Raw genomic sequence first — 21,065 nt, forward strand, 5'->3', positions numbered from 1 at the left:
AAAAACAAAACAAAACATGAAAGCTGTATGCGCTGGGTTTTTACCTTAGAATGGCCAACTCTCTGTTATTCCTCTGTCCATTTGATACAGTAGGGGATTCCGCACTTCCCATATTTGTGTCCTCTGTCACTTTTATCAGCAGTTAAAACTGTTTAATCCGTTGTTAACATGTCCTAACCTGTTTTTCCGATCCGCCTTTAAACGCAACATGAGCGCTACGACGCTCGCGCTGGGTTTACACCTGTGCGGCAGTGAAGGAGACCTGCTGCTGTGCAGAGCTACGCAGGTGTGTTAGAATCATGGCAGCAAACCAGCAAAACGAAAATAACTTTTCACAGTTTTTCCACCAAATTAATCGACTGTTGAGTAAAGCTGTTGGATGCAGGTAAATTTAGCTAAAAGATGACTAGCTAGCTAATATCAACACAGAACCTTAATCTTGTTCACAAGTAGCTTGTAGGCTACTGGTGTTGTGTTCTATGTTCACCTATGATTCATTTTGAGCCCAAAAAAGTTGATTCCCCCCCTTATTCGTCTGGAGCCGGGGCTGAGTATAACAGAGAGTCTCTAAATCCCCCCCACCCCGCTCACACACATCGTTCAACTAGACAGCTGCTATTTGTAAGCCAAAGGGGGGCCTAGAAATAGTTTGGAAACCACTGGGGGGGCCCAGGAGAAAAAGTTTGGGAACCACTGGGTTAAACTAAGGCTGGAGAGATGTTGCAGAATCCCACAGATCTACTCTGCAGCTTCAGGCCTTCAGGACTCTGACACCATCTGGACCAGCTGTATCAGGATACAGCTACAGAAAAGTGGGAGAAGGAACCAAAGGGAGCAGAGCATCTCCCGTTATGACTGAAGTCAAGCTTGAAGAAGCAGAAGAGTCCATGACTGAGATGGAAGATGGAACATCTGAGGTTTGACAGGGAAGCCCAGGGTCAGAGGAGGGTGGGGTGTCTGTTCGGCCTGACTTGATGTCCTCTCAGTGTGGCTGGCTCAGAGCATTCCAGTCTGGAGCCTCAAAACAGCCCTGCAGGGCTTCTTCAGCCTCCTGTGACCGCTTTCTCACAGTTCTCTTACTTGTCTGAACACGGTTTGTATTCTGAGCAGAGAAGATTTTGCTTCAGAGGTGTAAAAATCCTTCATATTAGCATAACATAAATCCAATGTCTTGTTTTGTCTGGTATTGTGCAATTCTAGCATATAGAGTTCTATCCTAACCCTCTTAAATTACACTGATCACTGGAAGAGGAGACAAGGATATGTTGTCACACCACTCAGTTTTTCTTACACTTACTGACCATCAGGCTTTGCTGTAAAGGACATAACTGAAAAGGACGTCTTGGTGAAATGTCTTCTATTTATGCTGCCTTGATATTGTTTTATATTTAAATAAACAGGTGAGGATCACTAAACACAGTGTGTACACTTCTGACAGCATGCATGTCAAAGAGAAATGGACAGCAGTATCTGAGAATCTTTGAAGCTTTGATGGCTCAACAAAAATCCATTAACCCATACTTTTATCACATAATCTGACTGTCATAATTTTTAGACAGAAAAAGAAGAAAATTCAGCCTATTTTACTGACTACATAGGACCCAAAACGATGCACGGACGTTTGTGGCTCTAATGAGAAGAAATGTGCAACAGTCCAAGGGTTGTGAATACGTTTGCAACACCACAACTCTAATGTATATCTGTCTTGACCCCCAGTAGTCCCTCCCAAACTCCACTTAAAGCCAGAAACTGGGAAGTAAATCCTGTAATTACCTTGGAGCTGTGGGTTAGCTGCTGGTGGAAAAAACGTCTGTGGCTTTATCTCGGGTGTTGCTGTTCTTATACTTGTTCTAGCTTCAAACATATTTAGGCCAGGGAATATCCATTTTTATGTTCAAATGTCCAAATTGGATTTCTGGATAAGGTCAAAGAAAAACTAGCAATGAGCAAATTATATTTAGTTCATTTGCTTCCATCTTACAAGAAACAGAAATGGCATAACTTAGACATTATCAACTTAGTTACTTTTCATGTCTCATGTATTTTCTTTACACACGTGAATAAGCATAATCAACAAACTGAGCTGAAGTGGTGAGACCAGATCAGCTGAGGTGAACCTGACAGCTAAGCTGAAACAGAATATGCAGCACTGCCTGTCTGCAGTCAGCTGCCACAGCAAACTCACTATTGTCATATATTCTCTTTTTTATCTTTCCAAAACACATTTCATTTCTTCATTTTTCAAAACGCTTACATTTTACAAAGTCAGCACATTATTTGAACTTATTGATTTGGTAAAACGAATGATATCATTTAGTTTAAATAAACAATTTACTGCATTTTTTAGTTGAAAAATAGAAAAAAATATATAACAAAGCAGCAGGATTAATTACATTCTTTTGCAACTCTCCTAAAAAAAATCAGTCTGTCAGTTTATCTGAATTGAACAGAAAACAGGGCCGTGTTTCATTGGCTAATGCCCATTTGACGTCACTGCGCAGCTACCACGTGCTTGACCGTCTCACAAACAAAAGCTAAAGTAGTATGCTAATGTAGATTGTGGACTAGCAGACCACAATCTACACAATCAAAGTTTTTGCGACAGAACTCAAATAAGAATGGTTCTCCACTGTCAGTGGGGAATCTGTACAGGCGATGTCAGGTATCCTGATCGTATTTGTGGAAATAAAATTCACAGATTTACCAAATCTGATACGGAATGCCTAGCTTGGATCAAAGCTTGCGCACGAACGCATTTGCAGCTCAACCGTCGTAGGATCAATAAAAACAAAGGAGTGTGTGCTGGTATAAGTATTATTGCTTTGCTTTCTTTGTGTGTAGTGAATGGGGATATTTTGAGTGGCCCTGCGACAGAATGGCGACCTGTCCAGGGTGACCCCGCCTATCGCCCGGAACGTTAGCTAGAGATAGGCACCAGCACCTCCCGATCCCTTTTGAATTTTGAAGCTTGAAATGTTGTAAGGTCTTAAGGAGGCCTATAATGTGTGAACAATGACACCAAAGTCTGAAAAAAAGTCAATAATAAACACATTCATTATGAAAACCTTTTAGCTAAGTACAGCATAATGGCAGTACCGATACAACTTCTACACCCTGAAGCCTGTCTGTTACACAGTCTTACGTTAGCTGAACAGATTAATATGCAATGTGTACCGTATCTGACATACATTAAAGATTTTATTTTACCTGAAAAGGCTTTTTACGAAACTAATGGTGTTAGCCACGCTAGCACCGAGTAGCGAGTATCAGGCCTAGGCACACTCAAACATTTGCCAACAAAAGAAATCAGTGATTCCAAAAGTAACCCTCAAAACCATGAATGCCCGACTTACCCAGCCTTGCAAGAACAAGCATCAGTGATCTTGTCCACACCTATATTTATGCTGAGGGTGTGAGGATCTGCTGTTTTCCTCATTGATCGGTAGCTTTTAGCTGTGACAATGTTTGGAAGCATCGCGTGGCTCAAACACCTTGATTTCGTCCAAAAAAGATGACATGAACTTGTTGGTTCCCCTGTCCATTGTCGTGGCTGATATTTTTTGAAAATCCGGCAGAAAGGCTACACTAATCGACTCAGAAATACTTTGTAGAGAGTCAGTTGAAACGAAAGACGCCATGTTTACACATAGAAACTAAGCCCTGTGAGGCTTTGTTTGTGAGACATGCAGCCACATGGGACTGTCGAGGGGCGTTTCTGGGCGGGGCTTGGTAAGGTCCATGTTCTAACAACAACACCCTTAAAACATATAGCTCTGTCATTTTTTTCTCTTACTGAGGACATATGGCTACAGAAAGTCTTGAGTAAGGAGCATCTTGCTCTGAGGAAGATCTTTGCACAAGGGGGAACTTAGCAGGAACAACTGACCTTTCATGCTGACCTTTTAACCTCTCTTTGTTGACATGTCCTGCTGCTATTTCTGCTCTGACATTTATATTTTTGAAAATTGTAAGTTTGTGGGATCAAACCCACATATAAGCAAATTCTACACCATTCCAATGCCTACATGTGTAATTCAACTCATAGCAGACAGATGTCTGATCTGGATAGGGATCAGACTCCAACAAAGGTTTTGACAGATGTACTGATGTGCTGTTAAAATGTTTGTTCATTTTCCTCAGGTTTAGTTTATTTTTAAAGCAGGCCCTGTAGATCTGCATTATACAGCTCGGTTTTGTTTGATTGTATATTTGATTCTATCCAGAGGTTCTCACACTGATGAAATCAAATGTTTCTACACTGAAATCTAAAAAAAAAAAAAGAAAAATAGCCGTTCTGCCTCATTCACTAGAAAATACAAGCAATCCGGAAACGCAAAGTCTTTCCCTCCTAACTCACCAGACTGTGGGTGGCAGTAGTTGGTGTGGTTGTTGCATTGGCAGAGCCGGCAGCCATTGTTGCTGAAGTGGAAGAAACCTGGGTGGCACTCATCACACTTGGGCCCGTACACTCCCGTCTTACACATGCAGGTCCCTGAGCTGGAAGGAAGAGCAGCAGAAAAACAAACCCATCAATAAACATGGACAACCGAACCAAAACAACAACAGCCATCCTGAGGTTTGGGTGTTAGCGCTGCTGCTAACACCCACACACGCCTTCTCTGCAGACTCTAATCCTAAAACTGGCCCAAAGGTCACATTGTAGCCACCCTGTTGCTGCTTTAAAGCTGCTGTATGTTACTCTTATAAAAAAAAACATATCTTTTTTTTTTTTTTACATATTTGTTAAAAATGTAATAATATTGTGACAGTATGGCATGAGACAGATAATGTGTGAAAAAAAAAAATCAAGCTCCTACTACTCTCCCAGTGTTAGCTAGAAACAACCAATCAGAGTCAGGAGGAGAGTCTTAGCGCTGTCAATCATGCAGTCCATTTGCATGCCGTTGATGCCCCTCCCTCTTCCTCTCTGGTCCCGCTGTGGCTTCTCTCTGTCAGCAGAGCCTGTCATTAAAGCATGCTCTGTTGCATTAATGTACTAATGCAACAGAGCATTAATGCTAAGGCTAGCATTAAGGCAGATGACACAGATAACACCTATGATAACAGATAAACAGTTTTCCTATAACAGTAAGTTGTTTCTCGACATTAGCACATTGAGCAGCAAGTTGATTGACAGCGCCAAGCTCCTCCTCCGGTCCTTCAGACAACAATAAAAGCTCAGGGAGGAGGTGGGGGAGATCCATCAGATTATCTGTGTCATAAACTGTCACAATATCAAATATGCAAAAAAACAAAAACATTTTTTATACTAGTCACGTACATACTGCAGCTTTAAGCATTTATCAGCTGGTCACATGATGATCAGTGGATCTCTCTGTAGGAGGGAGCGGCCCTGATTGTTGTTATCAGACAGTCATTTCTACACAGAACTGAAAATTCTTCAGGTCTCAGATTGTGCATGTAATTTTATGCCTGTGTGGATTTGTGGTGGAGCAGAGGAAATGATGCTGAGTCAGAAAAGTGGAGATATTTTTAGTGTAACCACTGGAAGCGATGGCTACACTAAACACTGATTCTAATGAGGAGAAAGCACAGTTACTGAAGGAAAAACATGTTCTCACAGCTCACTTACAGCCCACTGCAGCACAGTTAAATTCCTGTTGGGATGTTTCCACTTTACAATGGAGGAGAAATTCATCTCTTTTTTTTTTTTACCTTCCTTTTTTTTTTTTTTTACCAGCAATGCAAATTGAGCTGGTGAGGCCAGGAAACTGAACAAACAGAGGTGTGGTATTTAAATGATACTTCCCAGATTTGTCAACAGCAGACTGAACGGGAGTTGAAGAGTATGAGGATCTCAGCAGCCGTTGATAAATGACACCCAGGTGAGTTTGTTTTTAGATAGCAGTCAGAGCCGCAGAGTCCTGCAGGCAAACAGAACCACGCTGCAGCAGGTAAGATGACATGTAGCAGGAACTCTTGAGTCACATGTGGGTCAGATCCGGTCAAACCACTTATGCCACAGCAGGTTCCTTATTTTGTTCTTCCCAACTGGAAACTTGAAAAAGCCAACTTCAGGGCCTAAAGATAAATGCCATCACCTAGGCAACAGGTGTTCTTTCTTGATGACTTTTCATTCCCATTTGACAAATAATTCAATTTTGTTAGGATCCTGGGTTGTTTTGGGGTTGGATTTATTGATTCTAGTTTCATTATTATTCTGTGTTCCTTCGTCTCTTTCTTTGATTAAATCAGATTTGTTTCTGTTTTAGCTCCAACATTTATTTTTTGTGTCTAGTTATTCTTTGTAACTCTAGTTTAATTATGTTAGATTTATTTTCTAGTCCTCTCTCTCTCTTCAGTGTGTCCGTAATATTATATAATGTTGTTACTATGTGAAACCGCCCTCTGATACTCAGGTAAGGTAATTTCCAAGGAAGAACACAAGACACTACAAGCCCAGAAAATGAACTCAGAAACATAATCAGGGCACAATGACTTCCAAACAACTGACGTAAATCCAAAGTGACGGGCAGCACTTTCCAGAAGCATGTGCGTGGGTCTTGATATAAGGAGGCCTTTGTTAAAACAACAACACTTAATGCAAATCAGGAGGCCGGGGGAGGAGCTAAATTCAGTGATGCCAGAGACCAGGAGGTCAGCAGTCCTCGTTTTCCCAGCCACACACACACACTGGAAAAAAACTAAATATTCATATGCTGAATCATGACCTTAATACAGACTCAGAGCATCGAGCTGCAACACGAAGGACAAAAATATATGCACATACGTACTTTTTATATATTTATTTAACATAAATCAAAAATCCTAAATACCAAGCAACATAACTAAGAAATAAAAATCAGAAAGTGGAAGAATACAGACATCAGTCAGAACCTCAAAGATAGCACAGACACAGGTCCTGTTCCTCAGTTACATCTGTCTTTATGAACTCTGAACTTTGTCAACGTCTGCAGCTCCAAACGCTGGAATCAGATTAGATCTATCCTCTAACTTAAATATACCATAACACATCTGCCATGTTCAGTCAAAATATATAAATTTTCATTTTGCTCCATCCAGCCTGAACAGAAATAGGTAGAGATGAACTGAGCCAAGGGATGCTGAGCTGCCCTGAACAGGAAGCAGAGGGTCCTTAACAGAAGCTCCACATCTAATCACCCACTGACTGCCCTGCAAAAACACAGTTTTGGTGTGGATGTTGCTGCTGCACTAAGAAGAGTTCGAGTTAGCTGTTTCCGGAATCAAAAAGTCTTTTAAAAATGAATTCAGAGGATGTGCAAAGGTCATGAAATGTGTATAATTTGGAAATGTTGACAGCCTTTTGACACGGGCGAACATTTTCTACAGAACACGCAAATAGATTGATAGTTATTAATAATAACCATGACAATCATGCAAAGCACAAATATAAGATACTAAACAAATATCAACTCTATGATGCTTTTGTCTTTGTTGTCCATGTTTATCACCTGCTCTCTGACTCACGCAGTGTGATGTTGTCTCAATCCCTAAAAAAAAACTGATTTTTTGGCAACATTATTCTAAAAGAGAAGCTGAAACTGGGTGAAACTTATATTGGTAGGTTTATATTTCACTAAAACTGAATGCTGGAAAATTGGTCAAAAATCTTGGATTTGTGCAACACACACTGGTCGCTAAGCTAACAGACTCCCACAATGGTAATAGATTACAGCTCACACATAATAAAGACAAAAAGTAGGTGAGGGCCAACTGGGAGTCGACTGAGAACCATGTTTGACATTCTTTGTTTGGTCTTAATCAGTCTAGATGAGCCTTCACACCTTCAGGAATGCTTCTGCTTTTTCTGATTTAGCTAACTCACAATACTCTATAAACTGGTGGTTAGACACATCAGAAGAAGGAGAATGTATTGATCAGTATGGGGGAACCCGACACATGTCACGTGATACTATTAGCCATCCATTTTCTTAAAGTAAAACCCACGGGGGCAGTTCCTTTAAACGTGTCTATAATCATTACACAAACAGCAGATTGCAGAGATTCAGAAATTCCAATGCAAGATTTCACCAAGAAAGTCAATTTAAAGTTTTAAAAAACAAAAACAGATAGTGTTTCTGCATTGTCAGCTTCCAGATCACCTGAGGTCTCAGGTCAGAAGGGCAGACAGTAGAAGGCTCCAATAACAGCACACAAAATGCTGACACAAAATGAGTTTCCTGGTTTTAGTGACCACTATACTGGACAAACTACTTCTGAAAGATTTTGATGTGGATTCTAAATCAATATGATCCAGCTACGTTGGCTATAAAGAATACAGGTGAATATGTAGTTATGCCTACAGATCAAATTTGTCCATTTCAGTCCACCCTGGTCCTCCACTTGCCCTGCTTCCCTCTGTCAGGGATCTGCAGCCACACACAATATAAATAATCCCCTCTGAAGAATAAATGGGAATTAAAATCACAGAACAACATCGTCGAACTTTGAGCCCATAAGCCATTCTAAGCAGCGCTGCCTTCTGTGGACGGAGGCCTAAGGAAACGTCCCGTACATGGAATGTGAAAGTTGGTTTGGTCCAAGGTTTAATCAGATGAATCCTGATTTATACCAGTCCACCCAAACCAACTGGAGAGCTGATGGACATTATCTGCCTTCTAGTGGCTGGACTATAGGAGTTTAATAGATTTTGACTCCTAAACAGGCCAGCTTGTTTTAAGGACTTGTTTATTGCTTTCATTGGTTTCATTGACACATTATTTTTTATGACAGAATGTGGCAATGGAATTGATGACACTTTCTTATGTACTTCTATTTTTTTTAAAGGAAAGAGTTTGGGAGTTGATGCATGGACATCATGAAGTAAGTCTGCATGTCCTTCATGCAAAAAAGGAAAAGAGACCGTAATTATGATCACATTCACCAAATAATAAATGTTCAAAATCTTGTATGGACTCCAAGAAATCTTTTTATGCTTCAGGATATTTTTCTCCTGACTCTGTTCTGTTCTAATTTGACTCTTTTATAGCTTGTGTTGAAGCCTAAAAGCAACCAGGGCAGCACCAGCTTATCTACAAATTACGCCAAGACTGGATGGTTGTTTCCTTTGTGCCAAGCAAAGAGAATCACATTGAGTTTTGGATGCATTCGATAACACCTAGAAACATTTTCTGATCATTTGATCAATTCAATTCAGATATAATTGATCCCCCACACACAGTAGGGGAAGGGTGTGAGCAGCCCATACACGAGGACCCTCCTATTGGCTCTGATTGGTTGTTACTAACCGGGAGGCGGAAGTGGTGTATTTTTGCAGATGGCAGTAGAACCACTTCTCTGGTGGCGGCCAGAGGAGTTTGATTATTTTCACACATTATACGTGTCTTCTTTTTTACTGTAAGAACATTGTGACAGTTTTAACAAATAAGTAAAATATGTGTTTTTCTTACAGTTATCTAGTCCAGCTTTAAGATGTAATGCAGGAAAAGATCCCAGATGGCCAACAGCATCTGATTTCTGAGTTTATAACCAACAACCCTGAATTATCTCTTTTCAACCTTTTATATCAACAACAACTAATAAGAAAAAGATTAAATGAATAAAGGCCATCTACAAATTACATCATCATTTCTTTCTAATAAGCCTTCACCTTACAAGCAGAAACCATTTCCATTTGGACTCATTAGGAAGTCAGCCTGCCATCAGCCACATGGCTGCAGAAGAAGACTGGGATGAAGCCAGAGGCCCCCAGAGGGCCCGATAATCCCCCTGATAATTTGTGCCCTCTTGACCGCCAGGAGGGGGGAAGGGGGGTGTTATTATTGTTTTGAGTGATTTCACTGTACCGTGTTGGCGCAGCTGCTGCGTGCAAGATCTGCACATTAAGTAGGTCAGTATTACAGGGGCGACAAAGCTTAACCCCATTCTGCTGCTGCTGCTGCTGCTTCCCTGTTGGCTGCTGTATGTGTGGCTCCAGAACATCCTCACTGCAGTATTGGAGTGGGGGGCAGGGGGGTGGGGAGGTCAGCTCAGTCAGTGGTCGAGGGAAACCAACCAGTGCACTACTCTGTGCTGTTTCTGATGAATTTATGGGCCAGCAGCTAGATCCTGAGAGGGCGTGTCTGATGAGCCGCAGTGGAGCCCGTCTCCCAGCAGACTGTCCTGGCTCAGGTCAGCCTCATTCTGAGCCAGGACAGCATGGACATGCTCAGCTACCTACACAAAGAGCCAGGTCTGAGGTCAAAGGTCAAGAAAGTTCTACATCATGCAGTTAAAAAGGAATCCAAATGCTTTACTTTGTTTAACTGACATGTTGAGAGCGTTTGGGGTGGTTCCCAGGTTAATCACAACCTATCCTGCAAAATCAGGTGGAAAAGAAATGTAAATACTGACACTTATATAGAAAATTGAAAGGTTAAAACTTACTGTGTCCTTAAGAAGATGAAGCCGTGTCAAATCTGAATAAAACTTAGTGCATCAAAAGTGTATACCTTTCTCAATAATCAGTGGTGATCTATTTAACTATGTTACAGCATCAAACCCTTCTTATAATTATTTGCAATCTTTTGTGTACAACCCTTCTGGTATTTTGATGATTTATCTTTGGGGATGAGCTGCAAGTCTCTGAGGCTGAAAGGCCTCCTTGCCATCACCCTAATCTTTAGCTCCCTCCTCAGATTCTCAGTCAGGCTGAGGTTGGTAGTCTGGCTGAGCCACTCAAAAATGTTCATATTAATCCCAGTGATAACACACATGCTGATCAAATGAAAAAATACTTTAGCCCTCAGAATAATTATGGGCTTAAAGCAGCCATTTTCAGACAAGAAATATATTAGTTTGTTCGCTGTGTCAGTCTGCCTTAGTGATGAGCTTCATTCTAATGGAAATGCCAAAAATTCACCAAACTTTTCTACAATTGTCTAGATTACTACAGTATACAAGATGAAATGAGCAGTAACATTATGATGCTAGCTTCTTTTCTATCAGAAGCTATAGATGTGAAAACCATTTAACAAATTGAATGAAACCTAGAGATATGTCACTAGCTGGGTATCCATTGTGCTTATGATTGCACAATTTGACAATTCGAAAAATAGAATTTGCTTAATGGAAACACTGCAAATTATAAAAAAACTAACTTTTTATAAAAAGCTTTGATGCTAGGAGGAGATGGTTTTTAGATTATATCAAAATTGGTTTATTTTGCAAAACTGCATTTCCCATGATCAACAACCAGATGTTGCCAATGGTGCAAACCACGAAGAAGACGACAACAGAAAGTAATTGGATGGCGCAGCATGTTTTTTAATGACTTATTGGGAAAACAAACTGACTCATATATAATTTTAATTGCATTTCTTATTTAATTGAAAACGTTGCAATTGTGAAATTGACAGAAATAGTATTTTGCACACATTTCCAATGAAAATGTAGCTACTGTCTCCGCTGCTATCCATCTCCCAGTGTTTATTTTTTGCTTACAATTTCCTTTTTTTTCCTTTTTTTTTTTAAGCCCGAAACCTCTGAACCCTCTCATGCATTCCCAATAGACCGTCATTAATGGTCAATTCAATCATGTGTCATTTATATAAAACCTCATTATCAATAATGTTTTACATCTCAAGATACCAAAAAATGTTGGGGCTCACCAGTCGTCTGCAGTCTGATGTCTACATTATGTTTGCAATAACTAGTCAGTTCTGTATCTTATTTGTAATTTCCAAAAATATACAAAAATACTGACAATTACTTGAAAATAAAGACGCATCTTCTCTCACTTTCTCATATTAATCATATTAACTTTTCATTAATATCAGTAATATCAGTTTCCATTGCTTATTAATGGAGTTTTACCAAAATAGGTGACACAGAAAGTGAAAAAGTCACATAGATAGTCAATATTCATTCCAGATTCAGATTTTTCCATCCTCTATGATGTGACACAGACAGTGCAGCTGACCTCAATAAACAGCTCAAACAACTCTATGACAGATACACATAGGCAAAAACATTCATCCCACGATCGGCAGACCCTCTGCAGGCACAATTTGAGGGACAGAGGAACATCTCTCAGGGCCTGCTGGGGAAACTGAACGGCATCATAATAACAAGTGTCACCAGGCGTCACCAGAGCTGTTAACCATGAAGGAATGCCTTACCATACCATACCATACCATACCATACCATACAGTGGGGAGAACAAGTATTTGATACACTGCTGATTTTTCAGTTTTTCCCACTTGCAAAGCTTGTAGATGACTGTAATTTTTATCATAGGTACTCTTCAACTGTGAGTGATGGAATCTAAAACAAAAATCCAGAAAAATACAATGTATGATTTTTAAATAATTAATTTCCATTTTATTGTGTGAAATAAGTATTTGATCATCTATCAACCAGTAAGAATTTTGGCTCTCACAGACATGTTAGTTCTTCTTTAAGAAGCCCTCCTGTTCTCCACTCATTACCTGTACTAACTGTACCTGTTTGAACTCGTTACCTGTATAAAAGACACCTGTCCACATACTCAATCAATCAGACTCCAGCATCTCCACAATGCCCAAGACCAGAGAGCTGTGTAAGGACATTAGGGATAAAATTGTAGACCTGCACAAGGCTGGGATGGGCTACAGGACAATAGGCAAGCAGCTTGGTGAGAAGGCAACAACAGTTGGTGGAATTATTAGAAAATGGAAGAAATACAAAATAACGGAAAATCTCCCTCGGTCTGGGGCACCATGCAAGATCTCACCTCGTGGAGCATCATTGATCTTGAGGAAGGTGAGGAATGAGCCCAGAACTACACGGCAGGACCTGGTCAATGACCTGAATAGAGCTGGGACCACAGTCTCAAAGAAAACAATCAGTAACACTCTACGCCGTCAAGGATTAAAATCCTGCAGTGCACGCAAGGTGCCCTTCCTCAAGCCAACGCATGTCAAAGCCCGTCTGATGTTTGCAAATGACCATCTGAATGATCCAGAGGAGGAATGGGAGAAGGTCATGTGGTCTGATGAGACAAAAATAGAACTTTTTGGTTTAAACTCCACTCGTCATGTTTGGAGGAAGAAGAATGATGAGTACAACCCCAAGAACACCATCCCAACCGTGAAGCATGGCGGTGGAAACATCATTCTTTGGGGATGCTTTTCTGCAAAGGGGACAGGACGACTGCACCATATTGTGGGAAGGATGGATGGGGCCATGTATCGTGAGATTTTGGCCAACAACCACCTTCCCTCAGTAAGAGCACTGAAGATGGGTCATGGCCGGGTCTTCCAGCATGATAACGACCCAAAACACACAGCCAGGGCAACTAAAGAGTGGCTCGGTAGGAAACATCTTAAGGTCCTGGAGTGGCCTAGCCAGTCTCCAGACCTGAATCCAATAGAAAATCTTTGGAGGGAGCATAAAGTCCATGTGGCCCAGCGACAGCCCCGAAACCTGAAGGCTCTGGAGGAGATCTGTATGGAGGAGTGGGCCAAAATCCCTGCTGCAGTGTGTGCAAACCTGGTCAAGAACTACAGGAAACGTCTGATCTCTGTAATTGCAAACAAAGGTTTCTGTACCAAATATTAAGTTTCATTTTTCTGGTGTATCAAATACTTATTTCACACAATAAAATGGAAATTAATTATTTAAAAATCATACATTGTATTTTTCTGGATTTTTGTTTTAGATTCCATCACTCACAGTTGAAGAGTACCTATGATAAAAATTACAGTCATCTACAAGCTTTGCAAGTGGGAAAACCTGAAAAATCAACAGTGTATCAAATACTTGTTCTCCCCACTGTACCATACAGTATGGTATTGTATGTGTAGGATATGCATATGAAAGGTATGTGTATATATTATATGGTAAGGTATGTAAGATATACACATAGAAACAAACAATAAGAAAACATTTCTGAAGTTTATTCAGGCTGTGAGAGAAGCAGACTTATCGCAGATAACAGGAAGGTTGAACTGAGACATCAGCTCCTGTCTGCCAATAACCTGTGAGCTGAACTTTATAAAATCTGACTCATAAGAGTAAGGCTTTATTTGTGTTCATGGTGCCCACACTAATCCCTTATAACATACTAAAGCCAGTTTAAAACGTTACTGCTGTAACCAATCTACTGGGTTTCTTAATCAAACTGGATAGTTTAATTTCACAGCATAGTTTCAGGAAGGACCCAACACAAAAAAGGAAGCTACTGACCACTGAGACTAGGCTTAAAGGAATTTCTTGTTAAAACTTAGTTTTACAATTATGTCTTCTACACCTAATGACCCCTCATGCCATGAAGAATGGAAAAAGTATTCTGAATGGTGTTTTTTTTTTTGTTTTGGTTTTTGTTTTTCTTGGAGAGAAATCAGAGGCAATTAAAATCTGGCTCTGCAGATAAAAGCCTTACTCATCAAAATCAGCCACCAAACTGTGATGGGTTTCATTTGGGTTAAGGTGGTTCTGACCTGCAAGCATTAATAACTCAGCATTTTCATTGTTCTAGTTCACACCACATAACCAGCTGAGCAAAGGTCGCAGCAGTATGAGTATCACGCTTACGGAAGGTGAGTTAATCTACAACCCTGAGCCTTAAAGAGGACTCAGCACTTTTTCTACACAGACTAACGTGTGTTCACTGATTTCATGCAGCTGAAGACTAACATTTAGTTGTTTCTCTTACCAGCTTGTTATAATGTTATTGGGATGTTACCTACAATGTATGTAACAAGAATGTATTGGTAGCAGAAACCAAGAGTTCCCCTTCCTGAGGTTTACAGAAGAAGTTCTGTGAACTCTGCCATTACAATCAATCTTGTTACATAATGCTGCCTCACATAAAGGTTCGCTTCTTTAAAGAGAAACACAACTAAATAGTTCAGACTTCAAGCTTGTTGATCTTACTTTGCATCTGGTCTTCTTCTGACCAGTCCAGATTCTCCAACTGTTGTATTTATTTCAGAAATGTGTCACCATGTGACATGCTGAAGTTCTGCTGATTTATGTAAATCTTGATGAACCTAAACCTGCATGGGCGTGTATCTTCCTCTATTCTTTTAAACAGAGGGCCCTCTTAATTCAAGGGATTTTCAATATCATATAACTGTCGGTGTTGCTTTTGAGTTGACTTGGTAGACAAGATATGAAGTTCGAGACACTGCAAACATGAAAACTGAGTTATGTGTTATTTTTAAAACTTTCCTCATAAACGCAGTATAGTTAGTAGAATTGTCATTATCCAGACCGAAATGAGCCACTGTGCTATAGTAGCTGTGCAGGCCTGAATGTGGCCTGAATGTGGCCTGAATGTGGCCTGAATGTGGCCTGAATGTGGCCTGAATGTGGCCTGAATGTGGCCTGAATGTGGCACTTTAGCACTACAGAAAAACAAAAATGGACATTTCAGAGTTTCCACAGAAAGCTCGTCTTCGTTTTAAATGAAAACCTTTTTGTACTCGAACAACTTTCCCACGTGGCCAGCATTTAAAGAGATAACCCTGCTTCACATTAATTGGATTGACTGTGACGACTCGATTACTGAAAAATCAACTAATTTTAGTAATTGATTAATCGATAGCTGAGGAATACAGACTCAAAAAATGGCCATATGCTGGAAGAACAACATATTCAGAGAAGTAATTAAGCCAAAACAACCTTTAAGCCTGTAAATATGTTCTGCTCAGAGCTGCTCAAGTAGCGTAGTTTTACCTTTACCTGGTTCAAATTCAGTGAACAAAACTCCTATTAAGCACCTTTTGGTATTCAGTTGAATCAGATTCAATGTTATTGTATTTTAGGCAATAAGATTTTATGTTTTTATTTAATAAATGAATTAAATTAATTCATTTGTATCTTTTAATTTGTTTAGAATAGAATAGAATAGAATAGAATAGAATAGAATAGAATAGAATAGAATAGAATAGAATAGAATATACTTTATTGTCTCCAGAGGAAAATTTGTTATGGACTCAACAGTTTTTATTGTATAGTAGCAGCTGCCCAAACAAACAATAAATGCACGTACAGTATGTGCCAACTTTTTATTTGATCAATTAATCAATACAATAACTAATTAATAGCTGCAGCCGTTTTTCATGCTAACCCTTTGCCTCCCTGTGAGATACAGCATATTTAATCTGACCCCCATCAATCTGATCTTTGCTGAGCGGCTTTGGGCTTTGTGTAACTTCACCAATTGCTGCCATGTTGATCCAAAGATTTAGGCGAGCTGTGCCAATCTGAGGTGCTATCATATTTTTATTTTATAATAGCTGGTACATAGAAGGACATTCAGATTTTGACATATTGAAGAACTTTTCATTCATATAGTCCTTCCTTTTTCCATGTATCACTGATGACTCTGGAGTCGTTACCAGCAGGTGTGTATAAACATCACCACAAAGACAGGCTGATATCAGCTACTTCATGTGATATTTAATTCATAATAGATATGCAAGATTAAGGCCCAGACTGATTCCATCACAGCTCATTACTTAATGAGAAAGATTTGTAAAGAAGCACGCTGGAGGGCAGGGGGCTGGAGGGAAGCTGGCTAATCTGTGGAGTTTACAGTGGTAAGCTCTTGGATGGGGTAAAGCAGGCCAGCAGGGTTTATCTGAGTCCAGGCCCGGAACATCAGAGTGAGACCACAAGAACCAGAACAAGAACCTCCAGAACCACAAGAACCCTCTGGTATCTGAACTTAGCAAAACTACACAGCTTCACCCATGTGTCAAACATCTGCTGCGTTTCCAGACAGGATTCATTACTCCTCTTAGAGTTATGTACTTATGGATGTGTATGCAGTGACGTGTTTCTATGAGAATGACAGTACACATCCTCCACACTACAGTGGACACTGACTCAGCCTGCTGGAGGGCAGCAGCAGTGTTTCTTTTCCTAGAAACAGGCAGGAGGCATAGAGACTATTTTAACTTTTCTAACCACTGCTCCCCCCAACCCACTCCCTACACACACACACACACGCACACGCACACACACACACACACACACACACACACGTACACCTTTCAGTTCTTGTGACTTGTGGGGAAGCTGCATGCATGATGTGCAGTCTTTGCACCGACTCTGATTTCAGACAGTAAGCAGGGTGAGTCATCATTCCTCCTGAATGTCGGGTCAGATCAATGCTCAGAACCAGGATCAGGTCGGGTTCTGATGTACACAGCATCTGGAGGAGAACTGAGCTGTGAAACACCGCGACCCGGCCCTCCATGCTGGAGGTCATCACCCTGGTTCAGGACGTTGTGGTGTATTGTGGAGCTGCGTCAGAAAGTTGAAACTACCTCTGTCAGATCTCAAAGTGTGTGTTGTCAGAGTTTTTACAACATGTCTGCAAATCAATAACTAATCAAACATAAACCACACCAGATGAATACATGACTTGTCTAAACCCATTTAAAGTTCTGCAACAGCTTCTTTCCTCAGGCTGACAGAGCCCTGAACACCTGCACACACCACAACATGCTTTCCCCTCAGCCCAGTACATAAACTCATTACCGACTGTGGACTTTAAGACTTTTGAGAATATGGACTTTAAGTCAAATAATCAAACAACAGAAGCATTGGAAACTGAAGAACTTCCAACAGCAATTATTAGATGATGTCACTTCCACCGTCTTGTTCATGATGCGTTTCAAAGTTCTGCTTCCTCCTCAAACTATTTTCTGTGAATTATTGTTGTTGGAGCTTTTACTGTTAGTAGTAAAGTCTTTATTATTGCTACTGCCATTTGTTTTAACTGTCCCCTGAAGTCAACACGCAATGCCATTTTGTTATGCAACATGCCTTGCATGAAGCACATGAAGTTGATGATCACTGCACTCTTATGACGTGGTTGTGATTGTGATGCATGCATCCTGACATGTTTTTATTTTATTAAATTAAGACTATAGGATTTTTGCAATTCCATACACTTTAAAGTTCTTTGAGAACAACATTAATATGGTCATTAGATGTAATTATGTAATTATATTAGCATCTCAAACAACCTCAACCTCAGGTTTATACCAAAACATACCAAAAGGCCAAAAGGTTTGACATTATTCACATACTGACAGGTTGTTATTTCCATCAACAAAGCTCTGCAGTGTGACGTCTAACGTTATTGTTCTGTGCATGTGGGTCACTTTGGGGACATAAACTATCCACACAGACTCATCATTCAGTCATATATACAATTACACATAACATTTTTTAATTGGATTTCAGCAAAAAAAAAAAATCTGAACTGAGCATCAAGACCTGCTGGGTGAACAAAGCCTCATAGGAACTCCTCCACCTGTTTGCTGGTGCAGAGCCTGCATACAGCTGTTGCCCTCCACTAAAAGCAGGTTTTCCAAACAACTGCAGTGTTTAATTTGCACAACGAATTAAATCTGATTAACAAATTTAATGCAGGCAGGTTGAGGACATCTGAAGTGCTAGATGTGCCAAAGTCTGAGATAGTTATGTTGGTAACATAATACTTAATGTTTCAACTTACATTATGTGGCCTATGGAAAGTTCACTAACTGTTAGCTGGAAAGCTAATGTGTAGTTCCTCAAAATACAAAAAGAAAGTTATTTACTGCAGGTGTGACTATTTACTTCTTGTAGCCTTGAAAACAAAGAGATAAAGCCAGCTTAGTGATTTTTACTGGATGCTTAGATTCAAGGATAGCAGCTGCTAACCGTAGGGAATTGTAACAGAGACAGCAACATAAAACTGACAACGATTTTCAGTCACAATAAAATAAAAATCAAGGTCAAGGTTGTTCCCTTTTTACTAGAACCTTTGTTAGAGTGGTCCTGAAACCCCCACCCCAGCCACCTGCAGAACATAAACCTTTGGGGTTGAATAGTAAACAGTTATATTAGCATTCAGTTGCCTATCAAATGGCTCTCTGGTGGTGTGTGTGTGTGTGTGTGTGTGTGTGTGTGTGTGTGTGTGTGTGTGTGTGTGTGTGTGTGTGTGTGTGTGTGTGTGTGTGTGTGTGTGTGTGTGTGTGTGTGTGTGTGCGTGTAACGTTTGTGTGGGGGGGGTTTATGGGTTGCGGCTCAATAAGCGCTGATGAGAACAAAACACCCTGGTGCACATGTTCATTTCAGGGTGCTGTGTTCAGGTCTGCTGTGGGCTCACAAATTTACATACTCCAACCCAACGTCCCACATGAAGGCTCTGGGATGGACAGCAACATTTCACCGACAGGAAGAGTCAAAGTAGACACATTGAAAATGAATAAATGTTCACTTTAGCTTTTTTTTGTGTGTCTCACATATTTAAAAAAAATACAAATATGGCTAGTTCAGTCTGTCACTAAACTGTGGTCAACTGTAGCACAGACACTGCTGAGGTCTCGGCAAAAACAAATGTTGCTAAAGTTAAAGTACGCCTTAAAGGACAGAAAAACATCCTGACCTGTCACAGTTCGGGCTTACGGCCCCGAAAGAGTCGCAGGAGCAGGGCAGACAGCCGCTGGTGCCGTTGGTGAAGTACTCCTCCTCACACTCCTCACACTGCAGGCCTGTGTAGCCCAGCAGGCAGGAACACTGACCGGTGCTCTGGTTGCATACGTCTGGATCCGAAATTCCTTCAGCGCCGCTGCTGCAGTTACACATCACCTCTGGTTTGCGAGGAGGGTAGAGATCAGCAATGAAAGAAGAAGGACAAAGTATGTAAATATCATATCTGATGTAAGACAAGAGGCAGAAATCGGTTTATTATAAAGTGCTGCACCGTGAGCTGCAGGTAGCCTCACAGAAATAAGTTCAAACACCCAAACATGGCCTACAGAGAGTGTTTTTAATAAAACAGTGTCTACAGCACCAGTATGGAGAAGATCTGAAACAATGCAACCCAAACATTTTTTAAAGAAGTGAAACACCACACAGTATTCCACAACAAGGCATTTTTGAAACAGTTTTTGTGTTACAGATTGTTACAGATTTACAGAAGAGTCAGAATACAATGCAGCATTTAACATGGACATCTTTACTTTATTCTGTTTACTATCATCAGCACATAAATAAGTTTTTTTTCATGAACATCAGTTTGATAATGGGACATTTGCATGTTTGGTTTTCCACTGGATCAGTCATAGTCTGCCTGGGTGTAACAACTGTCATATTCGACTTTGCAGAGTGAGCTGTTTTGTTTTATTTAGCAATAATAAATCTGTGCAAATACACATAACATGTGGGGTTCATCACAGCTCCATTCTCCGTCTAATTTTATTCAATAAATATGTTCCCCCTGGCTCAGATTATTAAGTATTAGCACATCTCTTATGATATGCTGACACCATGGAATTTTAGATTTCAAGTCACTGTATGAGCACAGTCCCTTTTAGCTACTGAGTGTGTCCACAGAGCAAATAAATGGATTGGTTAGAATGTTTATCTTAATGCAAACAGGGCAGAAGTCCCTTATTTGAAATGGATCAAATGCTCTATACCAGGTCTCTGCAGAACATCGACACGGAAAAACACCCAATGAGAGGGGTGAGTATGCTATTTCATTCAGATCAGACTGAAAAAGGAAAAGAGAGGTCAAAAGCAGAATCAAATTATTTGTGAGGTCAAAAGATGCAAGCTGAAATGATTTTTATTCAATATTTTGAACTGTTAAGCCTTGCTATAACAACAGTAAGCCAGCGCCCCGCCCTCTTGGTATAATCTTTTTTGTGAGGCTGGTGTAAACAGTGAATAAGGAAGCAGTTAATCCAGCATACTTCATAAACCTGTACAGTCCAATGTTGGCGTTAGCTACCAGGCTTACATTCCTTTTCAGCAACGCTGCTTAATATTTCCACCTTTAGTGACAATGGAACATTGTTTTGGGGAATATCTGCAGGGAATTTGCACACAGAAATGAACTAAACATGAACATGACGGAAATATCATGGAGCTGTTGGCAGCCCCAGTGAGAGAGCAAAGTGCAGTATGACTGAGGAAGGACCAACAACTCTTTATTGTTCACAACATCATCTGAAAAATAAAAACGTAAAACTTGCTTTTGCACCTTTTCTGAAGTACAGAATAATCTCTAGTCCCATGTAGAGATACATGTTCGACCAAACCGAGTTGATCGAACCTGAACACATGATGTC

The 21,065-nt window shown here is 40.3% G+C and overlaps 1 protein-coding gene across 1 annotated transcript in view; it reads right to left on the reverse strand.

The window, feature by feature from the left end:
- LOC106903932 (multiple epidermal growth factor-like domains protein 9) overlaps positions 1–21,065 on the reverse strand; it is a 38,645-nt gene that overhangs the window by 13,080 nt on the left and 4,500 nt on the right. Inside the window, exons 2-3 of the mRNA XM_014967974.2 lie at positions 19,376–19,580; positions 4,358–4,497 (exon numbers count right to left, since the gene is read on the reverse strand). Coding sequence (XP_014823460.2) covers positions 4,358–4,497; positions 19,376–19,580 — 345 coding nt within the window. The remainder of the gene's footprint in view (positions 1–4,357; positions 4,498–19,375; positions 19,581–21,065) is intronic.

The sequence above is a fragment of the Poecilia mexicana genome, unplaced genomic scaffold (assembly GCF_051168715.1).
Source record: "Poecilia mexicana isolate PSO_F unplaced genomic scaffold, ASM5116871v1 scaffold_9, whole genome shotgun sequence".
Classification (NCBI taxonomy): domain Eukaryota; kingdom Metazoa; phylum Chordata; class Actinopteri; order Cyprinodontiformes; family Poeciliidae; genus Poecilia; species Poecilia mexicana.